The 21,689-nt window shown below is 42.8% G+C and overlaps 2 protein-coding genes across 2 annotated transcripts; one reads left to right on the forward strand and one right to left on the reverse strand.

The window, feature by feature from the left end:
- The first annotated feature begins 800 nt into the window (after nt 1-800).
- LOC124702967 (choline monooxygenase, chloroplastic-like) lies at nt 801-16,581 on the forward strand. The gene is made up of 10 exons (XM_047235155.1): nt 801-1,068; nt 2,001-2,046; nt 2,274-2,409; nt 2,661-2,735; nt 2,813-3,019; nt 3,128-3,223; nt 3,580-3,698; nt 3,783-3,876; nt 16,031-16,081; nt 16,180-16,581. Exons 1-10 carry the CDS (start codon nt 801-803, stop codon nt 16,315-16,317), a joined length of 1,230 nt encoding a protein of 409 aa, XP_047091111.1. The 3' UTR covers nt 16,318-16,581.
- A 1,138-nt stretch (nt 16,582-17,719) lies between these two features.
- Nucleotides 17,720-20,936, reverse strand: LOC124684726 (disease resistance protein RPM1-like). Its single transcript, XM_047218984.1, has 2 exons — nt 18,182-20,936; nt 17,720-17,921 (listed from the first exon to the last, which is right to left on the reverse strand). Exons 1-2 carry the CDS (start codon nt 20,934-20,936, stop codon nt 17,854-17,856), a joined length of 2,823 nt encoding a protein of 940 aa, XP_047074940.1. The 3' UTR covers nt 17,720-17,853.
- Between the last annotated feature and the right edge of the window lie 753 nt (nt 20,937-21,689).

Genomic DNA, 21,689 nt, shown 5'->3' on the forward strand with positions numbered 1-21,689 from the left:
TGATAACAAAGACAACTTGGGCTGGGCCCATTTACGTCAAGGTCACACAACGTGCCCTCGTTCTTCCAATCGCTATCTGTAACTATGTCTGTTTTCTTGTTGTTTTTTTATTTTGAAATTATTCAAAATTTGAAACTGAAAATATTCGAATTCAAAAAATGTTCAAATCTAAAAATTGTTCTAAACAAAAAATGTTCAAATTTTAAAAATGTTCAAAATTCGAAAATTAAAAATTTTGAAACTGAAAATATTCGAATTCAAAAAATGTTCAAATCTAAAAATTGTTCTAAACAAACAAAATGTTCAAAATTCGAAAATGTTCGAAAATTGAAAAATGTTCGGATTTAAAAACTATTGTAAAATTCAAATTTGAAAAAGAGTTTAAAAACTGAGAAAAATGGGAAAACCAGCGAAAACCGAAGGAAAACCAGAGAAACCCACCTAAACAGAACAAAAACCGGAGGAAACGCACTGCCTTCGCTTAATGGGCCGGCCCAAAAAGAACTTTCCCTGTGCGGAGCACCGGATCCGTCCCGCTATAAGCGGAGAATAGGATTTGCCGCACTAAAGGTGTAAAGCAACACCTCTAGAGCAGTGCATTGGACATGCCCTAACAAGGCCTAACCTGTCTGTTTGCTCATTTGCGGTCCAGAAGCAACCAAGCCTTTTCTCGGCCCAACCTGTTTATTCCCCAGTCCGCACTACGCACTACGAACGACGACTGAGCACCAACCGAGTAACAACAAAACTGAAGACGACGCTCTCACCTGCTCACGTAGTCCAATTCCCAGCGGCCGGCCATGGCGATCGCGCACTCCCTAGCCCCGTCTTCCTCCGCCGCCGCGAGAGCCGCTCGCCCCAAGGCCCGGCGCGCTACGCTGTCTCGCGTCGTTGCCGGCACGGGACCGGCGACGGCGACGGGAGAGTCCGCGCGGCGGCTCGTGGCGGCGTTCGACCCGGCGATCCCGCTGGCCTACGCGGTGACGCCGCCCAGCGGGTGGTACACGGACCCGGAATTCCTCCAGCTCGAGCTCGACCGCGTCTTCCTCCGCGGGTGGCAGGCTGTTGGTAATGAACCTCGATTCTGCACTCGTCCGACCCACTCCTTGCAGTTTTTTACGGGTGGTGGTAAAACCCTTGCTAATCGATCGATCGTAGAACTGGCTATTGGTAGATTTGACTCATGAGGCATAAGTAACCAGGTGACTTTTCCGAACACCGTGCAACCGACTGCTCGGTGCTCACTCGCGTGAAATGGATAGTTCAGGTCTTTGGACTTTGGATGATCAGGTATTCTGGTCCCGCGGTTTACTGATTAGGATCAGGCCCAATATCCCAGTAGTATCAGATTACAGCGTTTCCTGTCAAAATCGCAGCATATTTGTCAAGCAACAGAAGTTCCTGGACTCCTGGTGGAGTGATCGTCCACCTGGGCTTACTGATAATTGCTGAGATCGCAGTATATGGTTGAGTCGTTTTTAACATTGGTCATCTCAGTGTTTACTGGTTACTGCCCGACAAGGTTTAGTGCTCATTTCAGCGTGTACTGGTTATTGACCAGCAAAGTTTAGTGCTGGTCTTTGCACGTTTATTTGTCTCCTTGCTCATTTATGCTTGTGTAACTTTTCAGCCTTTTCTTCAACATAATTGCTTATTGTAAATTCCCACACTGGTTAATGTAGGATGTATAGTGTGTCTTTGCGCATAGGTTAAGGATCCAATTAAATGTAGAAAGTTGTGATAATAAATTAACCAGGTAACCTCTCAATCATGTACCCTTTGATAGGTCATAATGTTCTGTAATTATGTTGTGTGGGTGGTGATGAATAAATGCAAACAAGGGAGAAAATAAGTAGGGACAAAGTTGCAGATACATAATTTCATTTACATGGCTGCCCTACATGTTTAGAAAAACATAAGTTGTATGTCTTCCATTACTTAACCTCTATCCTTTCTTACTGAGACCTTACATGGTGCCAGCTTGCATGCGTTTTTTCCAGGTCACATAGGGCAAGTCAAGAACCCAAATGACTTCTTCACAGGAAGGTGATTTCATATTGTTTTCATTCTTCTGCAATCTGAATCAATTCCACTTACTACAGTAGCTTATGCGTAAATATTTTATAAATGTAAATTTCTTACAGAATTTCTAGAACAAGGATCTGCATACTAATTTTGCAACTTTCCTTCATCGATCCTCCAAATTATTGTTAAATAAGGTAATTTATGTAGGAGGTAGCTAATTTCAATCATCTAACGAGGTGAACCAACAGACTTGGAAATGTAGAATTCGTCATATGCCGTGATGCAAATGGGGAACTTCACGCTTTTCACAATGTGTGTCGCCATCATGCCTCTCTCCTTGCATGTGGAAGCGGTCAGAAGACATGCTTCCAATGCCCATATCATGTGAGTTCCTTAAGAAACTCCTTCTAGATATGCTACATACCTGCGGTGCTGTGCTTGTATGTCATACTTTTTCTTCAACTTTCTAGGATAGTCTGTATACTTCGCTTATCGGCAGTTGACATAAGAAAATTAGTGTAGTTCAATTATTCAGGGGAATAAGTTTGGTAAAGCCCCTGCTTTATAGGTTGAGCAAAACTGATCGAACTTCACCATCTTTACACATTAGTTTAACCAATTGTACAATTTTGTAGGGCTGGACATATGGGTTGGATGGTATCCTCCTGAAAGCTACGAGAATCTCAGGAATCAAAAACTTCAACAAGAATGTATACCCCAACTCCTTTTAATCATGTATGCTTCTCAATCCCACAGAATTGCAACTTACGTTTCTCGGTGGGAATAGGATTTTGGTCTTATACCAATTAAGGTGGCTACATGGGGGCCTTTTGTGCTGGTGAGATTTGATGATTCCTCTCAAAATACTGTTAATGATGTTGTTGGAGATGAATGGCTGGGAAGTGCTTCAGATCTGTTGAGTAGAAGTGGCATCGACACCACCTCACTGCCCCATATTTGCAGGCGAGAATATACTATCGAATGTAACTGGAAGGTCCATATTAATACATTTTCATGGCTGAAATTTTGATGATATGTTACTGAGGCAGTAAAAATCTCTGGACTATTATCTTTATGCCCATGGTGTTTTTTTTTCATGTAGGTTTTTTGTGATAACTATCTAGACGGTGGATATCATGTTCCATATGCACACTGGGCCCTTGCCTCTGGTCTTCAGCTTCAGTCCTATGAAACATCTGTATAGTTTGTAAATCCTTTCCTTCTGAAGTTCTCTTGGTATTATTTTGTTTTGGTGTAGGTGACTTGGTGTCTACTAGTAATGTTTTTCATAAGCAGTTTGGATATTCTCTCTCTTTTTTTGTGTTGAAACTATCAACTTTGATGTATGCTTATTACTTTTATGAATCTTCCTACCGGAACCAATCCCAGTACAGTCCTGATTTACTTAATACTCCATCCGTCCCATAAAGGATGTCTTAGATTTGTCCTTTATGGGACAGAGGGAGTAGAAGATTACAATACTGATTTATTTCTTCAGAACTTTTGTTCTTTTACTCTTTGAGGATGACTATTAATTTGCATGTATATCTCCAGACATATGAAAGGGTTAGCATTCAGAGATGTGAAAGTGCTCCAGCAGAACAAGAAGACATCGATCGCTTAGGGACAAAAGCTACCTATGCCTTTGTTTATCCAAACTTTATGATCAACAGGTGCAGTGGACATCCGTCAGAACCTGTTGTTTTAACTTGCCTAAGTTATATGTATACAGATTTGAGTAACCAATTAATTTTCAGGTATGGCCCATGGATGGACACTAATCTAGCTGTCCCATTGGATGCAACAAGGTGTAAAGTGGTTTTTGATTATTTTCTGGACGAGTCTCTTCTGGTATATATTCTCCTTTCAGTACACACTTACGTACAGCATGTATGTTCTTATATCTCAGTGACATAATATGTTCTTGATTGAGACATTATTGTGGCAGTAGTTTGATTGCAAACATGAGCACCTCATTGTTTCACATTGTGGTTTTTTCTTGCTTGCACTTGATAAGACTGATTTAGTTTGAACTGTTTTATATCCTTGAACAGACCATAGTGACATACCATAACAGGTTGCTGATGTGGACTTGTGATTTAGTTCTAGATACATCCATATTAGTGGCAAGTAATATGAATCTGAGGGAGTACTAGTAGAAAGTAAATGTGTATCACTTTCAGCCAAGAATTTTTTGGTTATGTCTAATTCAGAATGGAAACATTTCCTCGGATTTTACCGTGCAAAGGAAGAGGAGCACATCTCAGGAGCAGAAGGAGAAAGACTACATTAGCAATAGTCATGTTCCGCATCGGCGGGAAGTTACCGTGCTGATGGGTCTTTTCTGTTCAAGTGAAAACCAATGCTGAGAATCACCAAAAGCTAGAGGAACTGTGCTTCTCTGTGCTTTGCTTGAGACGAACAGATGGTGTTGGTATGGTTTAAGATCTAAAAGCCAAGTAAATATCTCTGAATGCGTCATCATGCTAGCCTATTGTGGGAGACCCCGGGGGTCGTAGGCTAGACAAACCCAGACTGCATCTGGCATAAGCCTAACCTAGATCTCTAGGGCCTACAGGGTGAGAATCGGTAACACAACAGTGACTCTACGACTCAAAGAGTAATACAAGCTCATAGCTGAGCGAAAAACCAAAGTATTCCAAGCAGAGGTCACTGACCTGATAATTCATCAATCAACGGAAGCGAAGTTATGCTATTCTAAATAGCAAGATAGCAAAAGGCCTAAGAGGCCAGGAGCATAACGGCGACGTCCCAGCCCATAGATTCCGTGCTGCCACCCGGGAATCCCAAGCTACTCGTCGATGTCGACCTAGAAACCTTCATTTGTTGGAGCGACTTCGTCCGAAACAAAGCATGCAAAGCTGAGTACGGGGACTCGACAAGACTTAGTACAACCTTTTAGCAAAGCTGGTATGCGAGGCTTTATGTGGAGCTTATTTTGCGGAAAGCCGCTTTTCCTTTGTAAACAAGAGGGAGCGAAGCTCGTCTATTCGAGATCATTTTCAAAAGGGATAAGAGAGCGATATCACTAGCTCTACTCGATCATCATATTGAATCCACCGAATCTTCATCATCACTCGAACCTAACAACTAGGAGCACCCCCTCGATACCCTGAGGAGGGATCCTTATCACACATTGATTCCAAGTTTTACGATTAGGTTCAAGTTGTCTATGATCACAGAATCCATCACCAAATCGTCCGTAACCGTGGACACGGCTTTTCGAAAAGATTTACCTCGCAGGGGTGTACAACTTTACCCACACGCGCCGACCGACTCTTAGCGCCGTACGTTACACACTTCCTTGGTGTGCTTGAGCAGAGGGTGGTCGACCAAAACCTTTCCCTTGCTTCGCCTATTCCATGAGTCAATCTAACTCGGGAACTCCGTCATCGTAGGTAGCCATTCTCCGAGGCGGCCCCGGTCATTGTGCGCAGGGATCCAGTTCAATGCCTCCGGCATCCTTCACCCTAGCCACGTCCCTCGTATGATGCACCTTTGAAAACCTTTTCCACGCCTTCGCCATGCGAGAATGCCAAATGGAACTCGCAAACTAATTGACTCATGGGTAAGCTAGACAAGTTCGGGCCAAGGGGTTCCCATGGGCCCCGTGTGGTTGTACGCTCGGCCTTGGTTCCGAAGGCGAGAACTCGGGTCCTAGTATCGGCGAGAACGAGTCAAATCACCACATCCCCATGTGGCGGCCCATCCAAGCCTTTAAACATGTTTATTATCATCACTGATCTTACCACGTCATCCTGCCATACTAGATTCAATCGCAGCTCTGATTCATCAATCGGATGGATCAGAATTCGTTAACTAAGCATGGCTAAGCATATTCGATACAACGGCTCTAGCGATGCACACGAGCTCAAACCTAGTCTTGCTGGGAGCAGTGGATCAGAGTATTTAGGCTACAAGGATGGTAAATGCAACACACATAGGATAACTATTCCTGCCGATAAAACATATTGGAAACGCATGCGATATGTAGGAACCAGAAGTAAAAGCATTTCGAAACCATAATATGAACCAAGCTAGGGCTTGCCTTTGTCCTCGATAAACCAATATGGATCTTCGGAGATCCCATGCTTGAACTCGTTCGTTCGGTGGACAAGTATTGACTTTCATCGTTGCCAATCTTCATCGTCTCGATTACTTGCTCTATCGATCGCGAAGAAGCAAACACCGGAAAGGTAGAACAACAATCATCACATGGCATCGATGCAATGCACATACAAGAATGATGGTATGACATGTTAAACATATTGAGATGAACCCTAGTACTGAAGAACATTTTAAATGAAGCTGGAACGAACTAGGGTTAGCAGTTCCGAACACTCCATAGGGGTTCTTTTAGTTCTTCTAATATAAGCAGAGTTCAAGTTGTTTAACAATGCATGATTTTGCTACCAAAATGTAAATCTCATTTTTCTGAAAATTTTGATATCTTATTTTCATTTTTCTGAATTTATATGAAATAGTTATGGATTTTACAAGTTCCGATTATTTCTGAAAACGGAAAAAACAGAATACGAAATTAGTCTTTCAACTTCTCTAAAAAGGTCTGAACTAACTCTTTAGACCGCACTTGGTTCAGATATTATGTTTTGCTAGTACACTGTATACACGTACACAGCAACTGGTTTCAAAAAATTACCAGCTAAGTTGTGGCTCCTGGGCTGCAGCTCTACTCCTAAAAATCTGAACTGAAAATCGACACTCAGCTATAGCTGTTTCTCTGAGCACTAACAGCTGCTGATTGTTGAAATTCGAATTGATCACTTTGGAATGTATTTGCATGACATGAAAAGATGGGAGTTTCGGTAGAGACAGACACGCAGTACCGAAGGTATTCACACGTATTCAGATTAGCTCTCTGCCAGCGGGAATAGGAGAGTTCATGGTAAAATCCAGTACCCAGACGTACAACCAGTACTCTGGACTGATGGCTTCTGGTGAAATTTGGGAAACAGTATGGTTCAGTTTCGCATGTATTTGCTCAATCGGAACAGAATTTCACTAGAGATGAACGACCCATCAATGGATGCATTCAGTGATCTCCAGTACAGAGACTGTATGTACAGGATTAAACATGGACACCACTCAAATAGAATTAGCTCCAGACATTTAGAAGGATTATTTTGCTGAACACGCTACTGAACTGACATAGTCGAATCTCCCTTATTCTCTGTTTGCTGAACTTTGTGCTATAGCAGAACTAAAATTCAGAGCATGTATTACTACCCTTTTAGAGATTGATATGTAGCTAAACTTTAGTTTCTACCGAGCATGGACTAACTGTCATGGCAAAACTGAACCTGATACTTATTTGCAAGATGGAAGAAATTGGTTGGATGAACGCACGTATAAGTCTGGACCTTGTTCCACCTCTGTCCAGGATTTACTCATTGTAACATGTGTGTGCATACAAACTGAAGTTTCTGTGTGCACCTAGGCCTACCTACACAGGCAAGAATCAAGTTTGCTGCTGGACGAACTAGCAACAGGAAAGAAAGGTTCTAAACATGGTCTCAACACTGCTAGCTTTACCTGAACGAGGGAGTCCCTAGCTCAGATTCTGGATGGCTCGAGGAGTTGAGGCGGAGCTCGTGGGCTACGCGGAGGGTCTCGGGCCGGCTCGGAACAGCGGCGTGCGGCGATGGCCGGGGCGCTAGGGTTTCATGTCCACGCACAAGACTGCGAGCGAGAACGGGGAGAGAGTTGTGGGCAGCTAGGGCTTCCTAGCGGCGGCGTCGAGGCCCTTATAGGCAGCAGGGGCGGCGGCGCGAATCGCAGCGCGCAGCGTCGGCCGACGCTCTGCCACCGAGCTGCTTCCTCATCGTGAGGTAGAAGATGACTGGAAGAGATTGGGTCGGGCCTTGATGGGCCACTCCTGGGCTGCTTGTTGGGCTGCACTAGCTGGGCTGCGTGAGAGAGGAAAGAGAGGTAGAGAGTTGGGCTGCAGCACAAATAGAGAGGGTTTTCTCCCTTCTCTTTTAAATTCTGTTTTCAGATTTGTATTCAACTCCTTTTGCTATTTGAATTTTCTTTGAAGATTCAAACTTTCTAAACTTTCAAAAATAGCCATGGAACATCATAGAATAGAATAGAGGCTCCACTAGTTTTATTTGGTAAACATTTGAGTATTTGAACTCAGAGAGAGAAATACTCAAACCAACATTAGGGTTTTCCAAAACAATTCATTGATGCAATTTTCTTAGAAAAATTATCATGATGCTCATGATGCACAAACAATCCTAATTAGTTTTAGCTAAAAGTCGGGATGTTACAGATCTATCCCCCTTAAAAGAATCTCGTCCCGAGATTCCAAGGTAGGAACAGAGAAAGTTGATCCTCAACACCATTAAAAGCTCTTCATTTTGCTTTCTTCACCCTAAAAGAAGGAGGGAATGACACTGGACGGTGGATCTTCACAAAGATCGAGTATCTCATGGTCAACTCATGGAAGGAGTGCTTAGAAACAACTCTTGAGTTGAGAAACATGAAACACATCAAGGTAACGGAGGAGACAATAGAAGTTTCAAATTTTGGTAGACAATTGCTCCACGCTTCACAAGAATACGAAGGACAAGGTAGCGAGGAGTTAAACCGCCTTTGATACCATAAAGAGGCACTCTTAGGGATGGTGACTCGTGGAAGTACAAATGATTATCCAACGAGAGTAACTTTGGATTTCAAAATCATAGTCACTCTTTTGTAGGATACATGAAACGATTGTTGTCTACTAAAAAGGTTGGGGCTTAGATGACTGACGAATTCACACAACGTGTGAATTGATTAGAACTTCAGGTACAAACAATAGGAAGGGAAAGAACACTGGCTACTGAAGTGCCAAAGTTCATGATATAACTTAATATTACTTAAATGAATTGACAACGGGTATTTGGCACCCTAAGAAGAGATACTTCTCCCAGGATTTAAACTTTGGATATGACAAGAGGATTGTCATCCGGTTAAAGCTTGCTCAAAAGTACTTGGGTCACATATGGCTGACGAATTCACACAACGTGTGAATTAAAGAGAGCTTCAAGTAAAATCCAAAGGGGAAAGACATTGTCGAACAACGTAATTTGGATCATCGGGGAGTGAATTTTCTCCTGGTGGAGTTGTTGTCACGGGAGAAATGGTTTCGAGGGATTGACCGAGAAACATTTAGCAACTCTGCTTTTAATGTTCTCCTTGATTTTCTAGACGACAATATCAGGCTTCTGAATAGCCTTCAATAGGTCATCAAGTGAAGGGTCAGACTTTCGGATTGAAAAGACATCATAAGGGCAACTCCTAGAATAAGTCGCACAAGATCCTTATGGAGAGTGGTTATTCTTGTTGTTTCAGGAGATTATGGCATTAGGCCTTCCGACTAATTGTGTTAACCACGACATCAATCTTGTCGGATTTACAAAGAGACCTTTTTCAAGAATCCTTGAGAAACGCTAACCATCGTTGGTGTTTGAGATTCAGCTTAGGTTAGATGTAAAGATATTTCAGACATAGCAAGTCCAAATAGAAATTTGCAACAACTACCACCAAGGTAAAGCTGCTAGATTCTCAAGATATGGACTACAATGTCGAGTTGCAAAAGATTGAGCTAGATTGTGTAATCCATGTGGTTGCGATTGCCGAAAAGCAATTGTGTGCACATGAGCTTGCAATGTAACACCATTTAGTCCGGGTGGGGACATCACAGAAGATATTGAAGATATTTAGCTTCTTCTCATTCTTTAACAAACTAGTCAGTGGCTTAGTGTGCGTAGATGAACGTTTCAAGGAAGGGAGGTAAAAACCTTCCATCTCAATAATATTCCGCACATGCATGACTGACTTGCGATGATTACCGAGGAAAGAAAAGGGAACTCTACTCGGATCCACGACAACATCTTTCAAATGCGCGTGAACCAGAGAAGGTCACTTCCAACATCCAGAACACATACTTCATGATAACACAAGGATGGTTCTTAAAAGTTTCCAACATTAGTGCCAACTGTTCAATATGAACCTCTTTATACATGGTGAAAATAAGAAGGTCATCGATGGGCTCAACAACAAGCTTATCAAGATACTCCAATGAGATGGCTCATATGTTGCATGAACAAGGCAAAGGTATTGGTCAGACTAAAGGACATGAAGATGTACTCAAGTGAAACACCATGAGTATAAACATAATCAAGATAGTCCTCGGAACTGAATTTGATTTGACGATAGCCCAAGCTCAAATCAAAGATTTGGGGAATAACATATCCATGAAGGAGATACTTCCTGACTTCAACACGAACAAAACTAGACATCCCTTTAAGAAGAATCAAGTCGGATAGAGCTCTTGTCTTTCAACTCTCCAAGTTGTTGTTTAAGCTCAACCAACTAGTCTAGGATATCCAGTACGGTTTCTTGGAGAAGTAGTGATTCAGAGAACCAAAGTACCCACGAACCTGACAACACGGTCATGTGGAAACCTGGTGATACTTCTAGAAAGACATCCAGAATATCAGTAACCACCGATATGTCATAGAGTTCGAGAGGGAAGCTTGCTTTACAAAACAACTGATGTGGTCTTGAGAGCTTCGGCACGAAACTACTCTTTGACCAAAGAAGGTGCACATGATCAACGGACTTGGAAGCACAGTCAAACTTTGCTTAGTGATTGTTTAACAATCATGCTAAGTATGACACAAATGTCATTGGCTTTCAAAGCAATGAGAATTGCTAAGAATCTCGGATGGCCACATCAATACAAACACCCCAACATTCCCAAGCACGAACAGCTCGGAGAAAGGGCGAGTAAAGATATATAAGAGCATCACTTCATCGATAAGGCCATGACACTTAGCACGACCTATAGATTTAAAAGAGTGTGATACTCTAAGGTGGAACAAACTAGAAGCTACATAAACCTCACAGTCTGCGGATTACAACACTTTGACCGGGTCCTAGAAATGGACGAGGTACTGCAGTTTGTTTCTCCTTACATCTTGAAGTGAAATGTCTTGACGGACCACAAGAGTAACATGCACGGGAAGATTCCTATGCACAATCTTGGCTGCTAACTAGCAGACAAAGGTCGGAAAGTAACTAAGAGGAGGAACATGAACAGGATCGGAAATCCTGAGATGTAGCTGCACAAGATAACACTCTTCCAAAACTCATGCGGAAAAGGGATGTGTGGTAGAGTCACAAACATAGGTTTGAGACTCACAAAGAGCACTTTTGTCGTGATCCATTTGGTTCCATGAAAGAACCTCTGCCATAGCTAATGGTAGGAAAGAAGTTTTGTTGCCGCAATTCAATCACGACTACAACTAAAGACTTGAGGGCTAGGTGGATTTGAAGTTAGCCATCCTGATGTATGGTTTGACCATGAACAACAGGGTTCAATGAAATGGATTTTGGGTTAAAGGTCAGCATCATGTACTGAGATTCACACTAAGAGAACCCAGCACAATCCGGGACCTTCGGTTGAAGTTCAAGGGTTAAAATACGGAGAAAGGAGTAACTACTATCTGAGTGACACATAGGACACTACAAGGTAGTAATCACGGTGTAACTTTCAAGAAGCCATACCTAGCTTCAGAAGTATCCAGAAAAAGGAAGGGAGACATCCGAGGTGAAAGGAAACCTCGAAGCCTAGAACAGAATTATGTGGAACCCACACAATAGAGAGATCATGATGGAAGGAGATCTCACTGTTGAAATGAAACAAAGAGATAACAAAGAACACACAAGAATTTAGAGAACTCAACACTAGGTCAACTGGTTAAGGAACGACCTGCTCTTGAGGCACCTAGGTTTTGAAAGACCAGAAGAGATAGTAAAACCTTTTTCAAATCAACACAAGGTAAGGTGACTCTGAATTAGAGCGATACCAGATAAGGAGTAAAAAGAATCCTAATTAGAATTTTGCAAATACTTTTAGCTTTCAAATAGTTTTCACAACACTAGACTCAACATCGACCAATAGAAAGGGTTTCCTACAGGCAGTCCTGCTCTGATACCAAAACCTGTGGGAGACCCCGGGGGTCGTAGGCTAGACAAACCCAGACTGCATCTGGCATAAGCCTAACCTAGATCTCTAGGGCCTACAGGGTGAGAATCGGTAACACAACAGTGACTCTACGACTCAAAGAGTAATACAAGCTCATAGCCGAGCGAAAAACCAAAGTATTCCAAGCGAGAGGTCACCGACCCGATAATTCATCAATCAACGGAAGCGAAGTTATGCTATTCTAAATAGCAAGATAGCAAAAGGCCTAAGAGGCCGGAGAGCATAACGGCGACGTCCCGACCCATAGATTCCAGGCTCGCCACCCGGGAATCCCAAGCTACTCGTCGATGTCGACCTAGAAACCTTCATTTGTTGGAGCGACTTCGTCTCGAAACAAAGCATGCAAAGCTGAGTACAGGGACTCAAGCAAGACTTAGTACAACCTTTTAGCAAAGCCGGTATGCGAGGCTTTATGTGGAGCTTATTTTGCGAAAAGCCGGTTTTCCTTTGTAAACAAGAGGGAGCGTAAGCTCGTCTATTCGCATCATTTTCAAAAGGGATAAGAGAGCGATATCACTAGCTCTACCGATCATCATATTGAATCCACCGAATCTTCATCATCGACTCGAACCTAACAACTAGGAGCACCCCCTCGATACCCCGAGGAGGGATCCTTATCACACATTGATTCCAAGTTTTACGATTAGGTTCAAGTTGTCTATGATCACGTAATCCATCACCAAATCGTCCGTAACCGTGGACACGGCTTTTCGAAAAGATTTACCTCGCAGGGGTGTACAACTTTACCCACACGCGCCGACCGACTCTTAGCGCCGTACGTTACACACTTCCTTGGTGTGCGTGCGAGAGGGTGGTCGACCAAAACCTTTCCCTTGCTTCGCCTATTCCATGAGTCAATCTAACCGGGGAACTCCGTCATCGTAGGTAGCCATTCTCCGAGGCGGCCCCTGGCCATTGTGCGCAGGGGATCCGGTTCAATGCCTCCGACATCCTTCACCCTAGCCACGTCCCCGTATGATGCACCTTTGAAAACCTTTTCCACGCCTTCGCCATGCGTAATGCCAAATGGAACTCGCAAACTAATTGACTCATGGGTAAGCTAGACAAGTTCGGGCCAAGGGGTTCCCATGGGCCCCGTGTGGTTGTACGCTCGGCCTTGGTTCCGAAGGCGAGAACTCGAGTCCTAGTATCGGCGAGAACGAGTCAAATCACCACATCCCCATGTGGCGGCCCATCCAAGCCTTTAAACATGTTTATTATCATCACCGATCTTACCACGTCATCCTCGCCATACTAGATTCAATCGCAGCTCTGATTCATCAATCGGATGGATCGAGATTCGTTAACTAAGCATGGCTAAGCATATTCGATACAACGGCTCTAGCGATGCACACGAGCTCAAACCTAGTCTTGCTCGGGAGCGAGTGGATCGAGTATTTAGGCTACAAGGATGGTAAATGCAACACACATAGGATAACTATTCCTGCCGATAAAACATATTGGAAACGCATGCGATATGTAGGAACCAGAAGTAAAAGCATTTCGAAACCATAATATGAACCAAGCTAGGGCTTGCCTTTGTCCCTGATAAACCAATATGGATCTTCGGAGATCCCATGCTTGAACCGTTCGTCGGTGGACAAGTATTGACTTTCATCGTTGCCAATCTTCATCGTCTCAGTTACTTGCTCTATCGATCGCGAAGAAGCAAACACCGGAAAGGTAGAACAACAATCATCACATGGCATCGATGCAATGCACATACAAGAATGATGGTATGACATGTTAAACATATTGAGATGAACCCTAGTACTGAAGAACATTTTAAATGAAGCTGGAACGAACTAGGGTTAGCGATTCGAACACTCCATAGGGGTTCTTTTAGTTCTTCTAATATAAGCAGAGTTCAAGTTGTTTAACAATGCATGATTTTGCTACCAAAATGTAAATCTCATTTTTCTGAAAATTTTGATATCTTATTTTCATTTTTCTGAATTTATATGAAATAGTTATGGATTTTACAAGTTCCGATTATTTCTGAAAACGGAAAAAACAGAATACGAAATTAGTCTTTCAACTTCTCTAAAAAGGTCTGAACTAACTCTTTAGACCGCACTTGGTTCAGATATTATGTTTTGCTAGTACACTCGTATACACGTACACAGCAACTGGTTTCAAAAATTACCAGCTAAGTTGTGGCTCCTGGGCTGCAGCTCTACTCCTAAAAATCTGAACTGAAAATCGACACTCAGCTATAGCTGTTTCTCTGAGCACTAACAGCTGCTGATTGTTGAAATTCGAATTGATCACTTTGGAATGTATTTGCATGACATGAAAAGATGGGAGTTTCGGTAGAGACAGACACGCAGTACCGAAGGTATTCACACGTATTCAGATTAGCTCTCTGCCAGCGGGAATAGGAGAGTTCATGGTAAAATCCAGTACCCAGACGTACAACCAGTACTCTGGACTGATGGCTTCTGGTGAAATTTGGGAAACAGTATGGTTCAGTTTCGCATGTATTTGCTCAATCGGAACAGAATTTCACTAGAGATGAACGACCCATCAATGGATGCATTCAGTGATCTCCAGTACAGAGACTGTATGTACAGGATTAAACATGGACACCACTCAAATAGAATTAGCTCCAGACATTTAGAAGGATTATTTTGCTGAACACGCTACTGAACTGACATAGTCGAATCTCCCTTATTCTCTGTTTGCTGAACTTTGTGCTATAGCAGAACTAAAATTCAGAGCATGTATTACTACCCTTTTAGAGATTGATATGTAGCTAAACTTTAGTTTCTACCGAGCATGGACTAACTGTCATGGCAAAACTGAACCTGATACTTATTTGCAAGATGGAAGAAATTGGTTGGATGAACGCACGTATAAGTCTGGACCTTGTTCCACCTCTGTCCAGGATTTACTCATTGTAACATGTGTGTGCATACAAACTGAAGTTTCTGTGTGCACCTAGGCCTACCTACACAGGCAAGAATCAAGTTTGCTGCTGGACGAACTAGCAACAGGAAAGAAAGGTTCTAAACATGGTCTCAACACTGCTAGCTTTACCTGAACGAGGGAGTCCCTAGCTCAGATTCTGGATGGCTCGAGGAGTTGAGGCGGAGCTCGTGGGCTACGCGGAGGGTCTCGGGCCGGCTCGGAACAGCGGCGTGCGGCGATGGCCGGGGCGCTAGGGTTTCATGTCCACGCACAAGACTGCGAGCGAGAACGGGGAGAGAGTTGTGGGCAGCTAGGGCTTCCTAGCGGCGGCGTCGAGGCCCTTATAGGCAGCAGGGGCGGCGGCGCGAATCGCAGCGCGCAGCGTCGGCCGACGCTCTGCCACCGAGCTGCTTCCTCATCGTGAGGTAGAAGATGACTGGAAGAGATTGGGTCGGGCCTTGATGGGCCACTCCTGGGCTGCTTGTTGGGCTGCACTAGCTGGGCTGCGTGAGAGAGGAAAGAGAGGTAGAGAGTTGGGCTGCAGCACAAATAGAGAGGGTTTTCTCCTTCTCTTTTAAATTCTGTTTTCAGATTTGTATTCAACTCCTTTTGCTATTTGAATTTTCTTTGAAGATTCAAACTTTCTAAACTTTCAAAAATAGCCATGGAACATCATAGAATAGAATAGAGGCTCCACTAGTTTTATTTGGTAAACATTTGAGTATTTGAACTCAGAGAGAGAAATACTCAAACCAACATTAGGGTTTTCCAAAACAATTCATTGATGCAATTTTCTTAGAAAAATTATCATGATGCTCATGATGCACAAACAATCCTAATTAGTTTTAGCTAAAAGTCGGGATGTTACACCTATGAATCAACTTCCTCTCGGAAACAAGCACTAACTATTTACATTCACTACTCTTATGAAAAGTACGATCATTGAAGTGCTGATTTTCTTTGCCTTCTTGCTGTAGATTTCTTCAGCTGACTCATCCCATAATGAATGTGCAGGACAACCATAATTTTGTCGACAGAAGCTTGAAAGACAGCGAGCAAGTACAGGTATCTTACCACAGAACTGATGTACCTTTGGCCGCAGTAAGCAAGGACGCGTTAACCTGATCATCAACACATTTTGATGCGTTCTTGCACTGCTGTAGATGGAAGACATTGCGCTGTGTGAGGGAGTCCAGCGCGGCCTGGAGTCGGCGGCCTACAGCGTGGGCAGATACGCGCCGTCTGTGGAGATGGCCATGCACCACTTCCACTGCCTCCTGCATGATAACCTCAGTGGCTAGGTGCGGCAAGTGATTCTTGTGTGCAGCATTTATACTTCGGTAGTAAACTGAAATTCAACGGTTCTCCCCCCAATCTCGCAGACATAATTTTGGTGGAGGGAAAGGTCTACTGTACATCTTGATTTGGACTGCGGAAGTAGCTATTGTATATTGTACTCGAGGTCTCATGGACGGGACAAAACATAACCGGCTCAGAGACCGAAAAATGTTGATGGGCTCTTGGATGAAATTTTAGAGCGACCAAAAATATTACTTCCGCCGGCACTTATTTGGATCGGAGGGAGTAGTAGAGCCGTGAACACTTATAATTTCTGGACACGAAACAAGTGAACACTTATAATTTCTGGACACGAAACAAGTGGAACTGTAGGGAAAAATAATGAAATGTGACAAGGCTTAAGCCACGGGAAGGGTTTGGAACCATTATCGAACGTTTGAGAATCTCAGACAGCAAGAGATCAGCTGCTGCGGTGGAGAAATGATGCAAGAAAAAACCCCACAAAAAGGGAAACAAAAACAAACCAAATAGAAATTCCATCGCCGGGACTTGATACCCAGTCTCTCGGGTATCCTAACCATGAAACAAATGGAACTGTAGGGAAAAATGATAAAATATGACAAGGCTTAAGCCACAGGAAGGGTTGGGAACCATTATGGAATGTTCGAGAACCTAGGACAGCAAGAGATCAGCTGCTACGGTGGAGAAATGAAGCAAGAAAACTCGCAAAAAGAGAAACAAAAACAAAACCAAATAGAAATTCTATTGCGGGGACTTTAACCCCGTCTCTCAGGTGAGAGCCCAGTATCCTAACCACCTAGAGCACGACGGATTGTTGAATCGTAGTTTCCACTAGTCTCCTAGACCATTAAAATTTCAGCTTCCGTAGATTCCCTTTGATCACCAGTCACTGCACTAAGGAATAGACTAGTTCATTCCACTCCTCGCATCAGTTCGAAGTTTCTTCCATACAAAGCATATCTCTAATAAGCACACCAATAGAGATCATTCAAGGACAAACACTAGACTCCTCACATCAGATTCTTATTTCAGAAACAAAGAGCCAAAATCAAGTGCTTCCATTTTTTTCTTTTGGCAGAACATCCTGTGTAAGAAAAAATTGCAGGGAGGGATACTTCACCTACCCAGCATATGCATGATCACGGCCTATTCTTTGCAGTCCATTTTCAGGTCTGGGTTGTATATGGTATGTATTTTCAGTCTGCAGCGGTTTCTGGTACATTTCTACAATATTAAATATTTGGTAAAATAAACACACGATCTTCAATGCAAATACACATGCTTCCTCCTCCACGCATATGGTTGAGATTTATGTACAGCGTGGCGACTGGTTGCTCGACACAAAAACTATACATCTCCTGCCCAAAGCTTTTTTAAGTTGGGAAACATGTACCTATCGTAGGAGGCTGCGTATAGATCAATCACTATATTACAGGGAGTTATGTACCACACAACTTGCACTCCAACTTCATCTACAAATGGAGGCAGGTAGGATCCTAACAAACATACAAGATATCTTAAGAAAGCTCCCACCAACCTGTGCCATACTTCTTTGCAAGATGTGGAAGAAGAACCAACTTGTTAACTGCAAAGGTGGACAGAAGTTAACCATTTACAATGTGGTAAACATAAAAAGATATCGGCCATGAGTCAGAAAAATCCAGAAAATGTAGAGGTGTTATGGTGTTAGCTTATTGACCAAAGAAATTGCAACCAAGTTCTTGCATCACGTCGGATAGCTGTTTTAACTTGAGATTTCATAACGTTTATAGTTTGTGAAAAAAAAAAAAACTGATGATGACCAGTTTACTCAATGTATTGACACACTGTACACACGGAGGTTACCTTCTTGAGAATTGGAGGATTCGAAACTCTGGATGTTAGATATATGCTGAACTATGTAACTATCAGCTCCTTGTAGCCTATCAATGAACTCCTTTGGCATATCTATTAGAAGCATCTTCTGTAGTGTCTTAATGTGCTTAATGCCTTGAGGTACTGCATTTAGATCCCTTAGGCCAACCATCTCCAATGTATGTAAAACCTTCATTGTGCATTCCTCTATCTCAATCGAATTCAGATGTTCCATGCCACCTAAGTCAAGAGAACTGAGCTTGGGAAACCATCCTGCACGAAATTTTAATTGTTCCCCATCATAAGTCTTGTAAAGTTTGAGATCAACTAGATTCAGCATGTGTGCAAATGAGCTAATGGGATCTTTCTTTAGAAAACAGCAGTCAAGTTTCAAAGTAGCGAGCTTCTCAAAACTTGCGAATATTTGTGGGAGCACTCCGTCATACAACCTCCCTCGCAACCAGAATAACTTCAGATTCGGTAAGGGCTTCAGCATTTCCAGGTTAAGAACCTCATCCTTGCTGTTAGCAAAAATAATCAACCTACTGAGGCTAGGCATCTTGGCCAAAGAGCCCCATAATTCCGCGATGTAGTTTTGACGCACTTTCATTATAGCCAAACTTCTCATCAGTGTCAAGTTCCCGAGCTGTGTAATCATGTCTCTATTGGCTGAGACAGATTGTAAGGTTTGCAGATTCTCCAGACAACAAATATTTCCAAGAATATTTGTAGCAGAAAAGCAGTCAAATATCCTTTCTTGAACATCATGCACCATGTATACATACAGATGCCTCAGTTTAGTCAGGAGTGTTATTTCCCATGGCAGCTGCTCCACGTAGCTGAACCTGAGGTCCAAAACTTGTAGGTTCCTAAGTTTCCCAAAAGATGCTGGTATATGCTTAACCTTTGTGTGAGCTAAATCCAAATAGTGCAAATTAAGTAAGTCTGAGACAACACCTGGCACTTGGTGAATGTTAGCAAACCTTAGACAGAGGACCCGGATAAGTCTAAAATTAGATGAAATGTCATGTATCCAAGTTGATGCTACTTGTGTGTCCAACAAAATAAAAGAACGGATCTGTGATGCTGCAGCAACTTTTAAAGACCGAGCATCCTTCTGAACAAACAGACGGCGGGCTTCAGAGGTAACCTGATTTATACCAGATGCGCCATATACAACGGCAAACTTCTCTCTGCTCGCAACAGTCAGACATGCATCACGCACAAGGTCATGCATCTGAAATGATCTAGCTCTTCCATGAGCATTCCTTTCTGCAACTTCGAGAAGAGAACGCCGTGTGAGCTCGTTTAGGTAACACTCAGCAACTTCCTCCATTGTTGTCCCAGCACCTCTTTCCTCAACAAGACCTTCTGTGACCCAAAGCCTGCAGATCCATCTTCTCTTGATCTTGTAGTCTTCAGGGAAAAGGCTGCAGTATAGGAAGCAATTCTTTAAATAGCCTGGGAGATCATTCAAGCTAAGATTCAGAATACCCATAATCCAACTAAGCTCTGGACTGTTAGCTAATTGCCAGCTAAGTTGGTTGTGTAGAGAGCTCCACTCTTGCTCCTCTAATTCTCGGTACGATAACAGGCTCCCAATTGCGATGAGAGCCAGTGGAAGTCCTTGGCACTTTTTCACAATTTTCTCTGCCCAAGGCCTCAGATTTACTGGGCATATTTTGTCGTCTAATCTACGGAATGCCTTTTGACAGAATAGGTGCCATGCTTCAGTATACGGGAGAATTTTAAGCTCCACAACAAATCCATCATTTGCTACGGAAGCAACATCTTTTTTGCGAGTTGTCACTAGCACTCTACTTCCACGATTGTTTCTAACAAGTGCAGCATTAAAATATAACCAGTCATTTGTATCCCATACATCATCCAGGACAATCAAATATTTCTTGTCCCGTAGGTAGCTCTGAAGTTCCCCTATTATTCCTACACGACTCATTGTCTCGATACCACTAGCCATGTGGGATCTTTGGTCTATCAGCTGCTTCATGATTTGTCTCATCAGGTCCTCAACTTGATAATTCAGAGATAGAGTCACCCACGCATAACAGTCAAACGCTCTACTAATTTGTTGGTTTTTGTAGAGACTGCTTGCTATGGTGGTTTTGCCTAGACCTCCCATACCAAGAATTGACATGACCGATTGGTCTTGTTGCTCTGAGAGTAGCCATTGCTTCAACCTTTTAATTTCACTGGCATTGCCCACTAACTCGGCATCATCAGATAGATAAGCAGAATCTGATAGAGAGAGCTGTCTGGCATTCTGCAGTGTGCTATTCTTGCCTGGTTCTTCTACAGATATATCATAACGATCCTTCATTGTGGATATCCGCTGAATTCGAGTTTCTACTTCATCAATCTGGTTTGACAGGCTCTGCCATGCTGCAAAGCTCTTGGCCTTATGGAATTTCCTCTTGAAGAAGTTGTTTATGACCGCAGCTTGAGAAGTGAGGAAACTATATTCGTCAATTATGTCTTCTACCTGATGGGCAACAGTTGTAACTTGGCCCAGCCAGGCCTCAAATGTCTTGTCGCCAACGTTATGTGTGTTAACCTGACCGATAAATGCCTGCAGAATCACTAACTCGCTCTCGGTCCTTTTCATGCGATACTCGAAATCTGTCCGAACCGATGCTACCTCCACTAGCTCTGTGCCCAGCTTCTCCGACACTGTTTCTCCGAGGAACAGAGCTACTTTTCTGAGAACAAGAGATAGTGTGTCTGCCATGCGTCCTGCCCCAAAATGTTAGCACGGTAGAATGGTGCTACATCATTGGTCAAGCCTCATGTAAATGAATCTCTGCAATCATTTGGAGTGCATTGCAATGACAGAATCAGTCATGACATCGTATGGGTGCAGACTTAAGTATTACAGGTCCCTATTAACTGTTCCTGGAATTGCTTGAATGACAATCATGTGTAGGATGGATGAATTGCTCGTGGATTTATCTTCTCAGCAACCTGTTTTTCCAGATTAACAATAGATGAGCACAGAACATGATTATGTCTCACACTAACAATGGGCTTATTTTTAAAAATAATAATAATAAATCTTATATTCCAAAAATAATACGTGTTTTTGGAAATTTTCAAAAATAATGCTACCTTGGCCTGGCCGAAGCTGTCTGGGACTTTATCGGCTTGGCTGAAACCAACTAGTAGTAGTCGGCCTGGCCAAAACCGACAAGTTACTTTTCTTGGGCAGCACCATGGGACTAATCAGCTTTGGCCAAGCCGACTAGTACTAGTTGGTTTTGGCCAGGCCTATAAGTCTCAGTCGGCTTCAACCAAGCTGAGGCCCTATTATTTTTTAGAATTTTCAAAAACACGTATTATTTTTGAAATGTAAGAAAAAAACACGTATTATTTCTGAAATTTAAGAAAAAACACGTATTATTTCTGAAATTTAAGAAAAATTAATAGCCTAACAATAGTGGGTAAAGGGCGGTCGGGAAGCGGCGGCTGAAACCCATCTTGGGTT

This window comes from Lolium rigidum, chromosome 1 (assembly GCF_022539505.1).
Source record: "Lolium rigidum isolate FL_2022 chromosome 1, APGP_CSIRO_Lrig_0.1, whole genome shotgun sequence".
NCBI classification, from domain to species: Eukaryota; Viridiplantae; Streptophyta; class Magnoliopsida; order Poales; family Poaceae; genus Lolium; species Lolium rigidum.

Excerpts from the sequence above, each read along its gene's own strand:
- LOC124702967 (XM_047235155.1), top strand. The coding sequence starts at position 801 with ATGGCGATCGCGCACTCCCTAGCCCCGTCTTCCTCCGCCGCCGCGAGA. Across the intron at positions 2,736-2,812 it reads TCAAAAACTTCAACAAGAAT|GATTTTGGTCTTATACCAAT; the intron begins GTATACCCCAAC and ends CGGTGGGAATAG. Across the intron at positions 3,699-3,782 it reads CCAAACTTTATGATCAACAG|GTATGGCCCATGGATGGACA; the intron begins GTGCAGTGGACA and ends ATTAATTTTCAG.
- LOC124684726 (XM_047218984.1), bottom strand. The coding sequence starts at position 20,936 with ATGGCAGACACACTATCTCTTGTTCTCAGAAAAGTAGCTCTGTTCCTC. Across the intron at positions 17,922-18,181 it reads ATCCTCCAATTCTCAAGAAG|TTAACAAGTTGGTTCTTCTT; the intron begins GTAACCTCCGTG and ends CCACCTTTGCAG.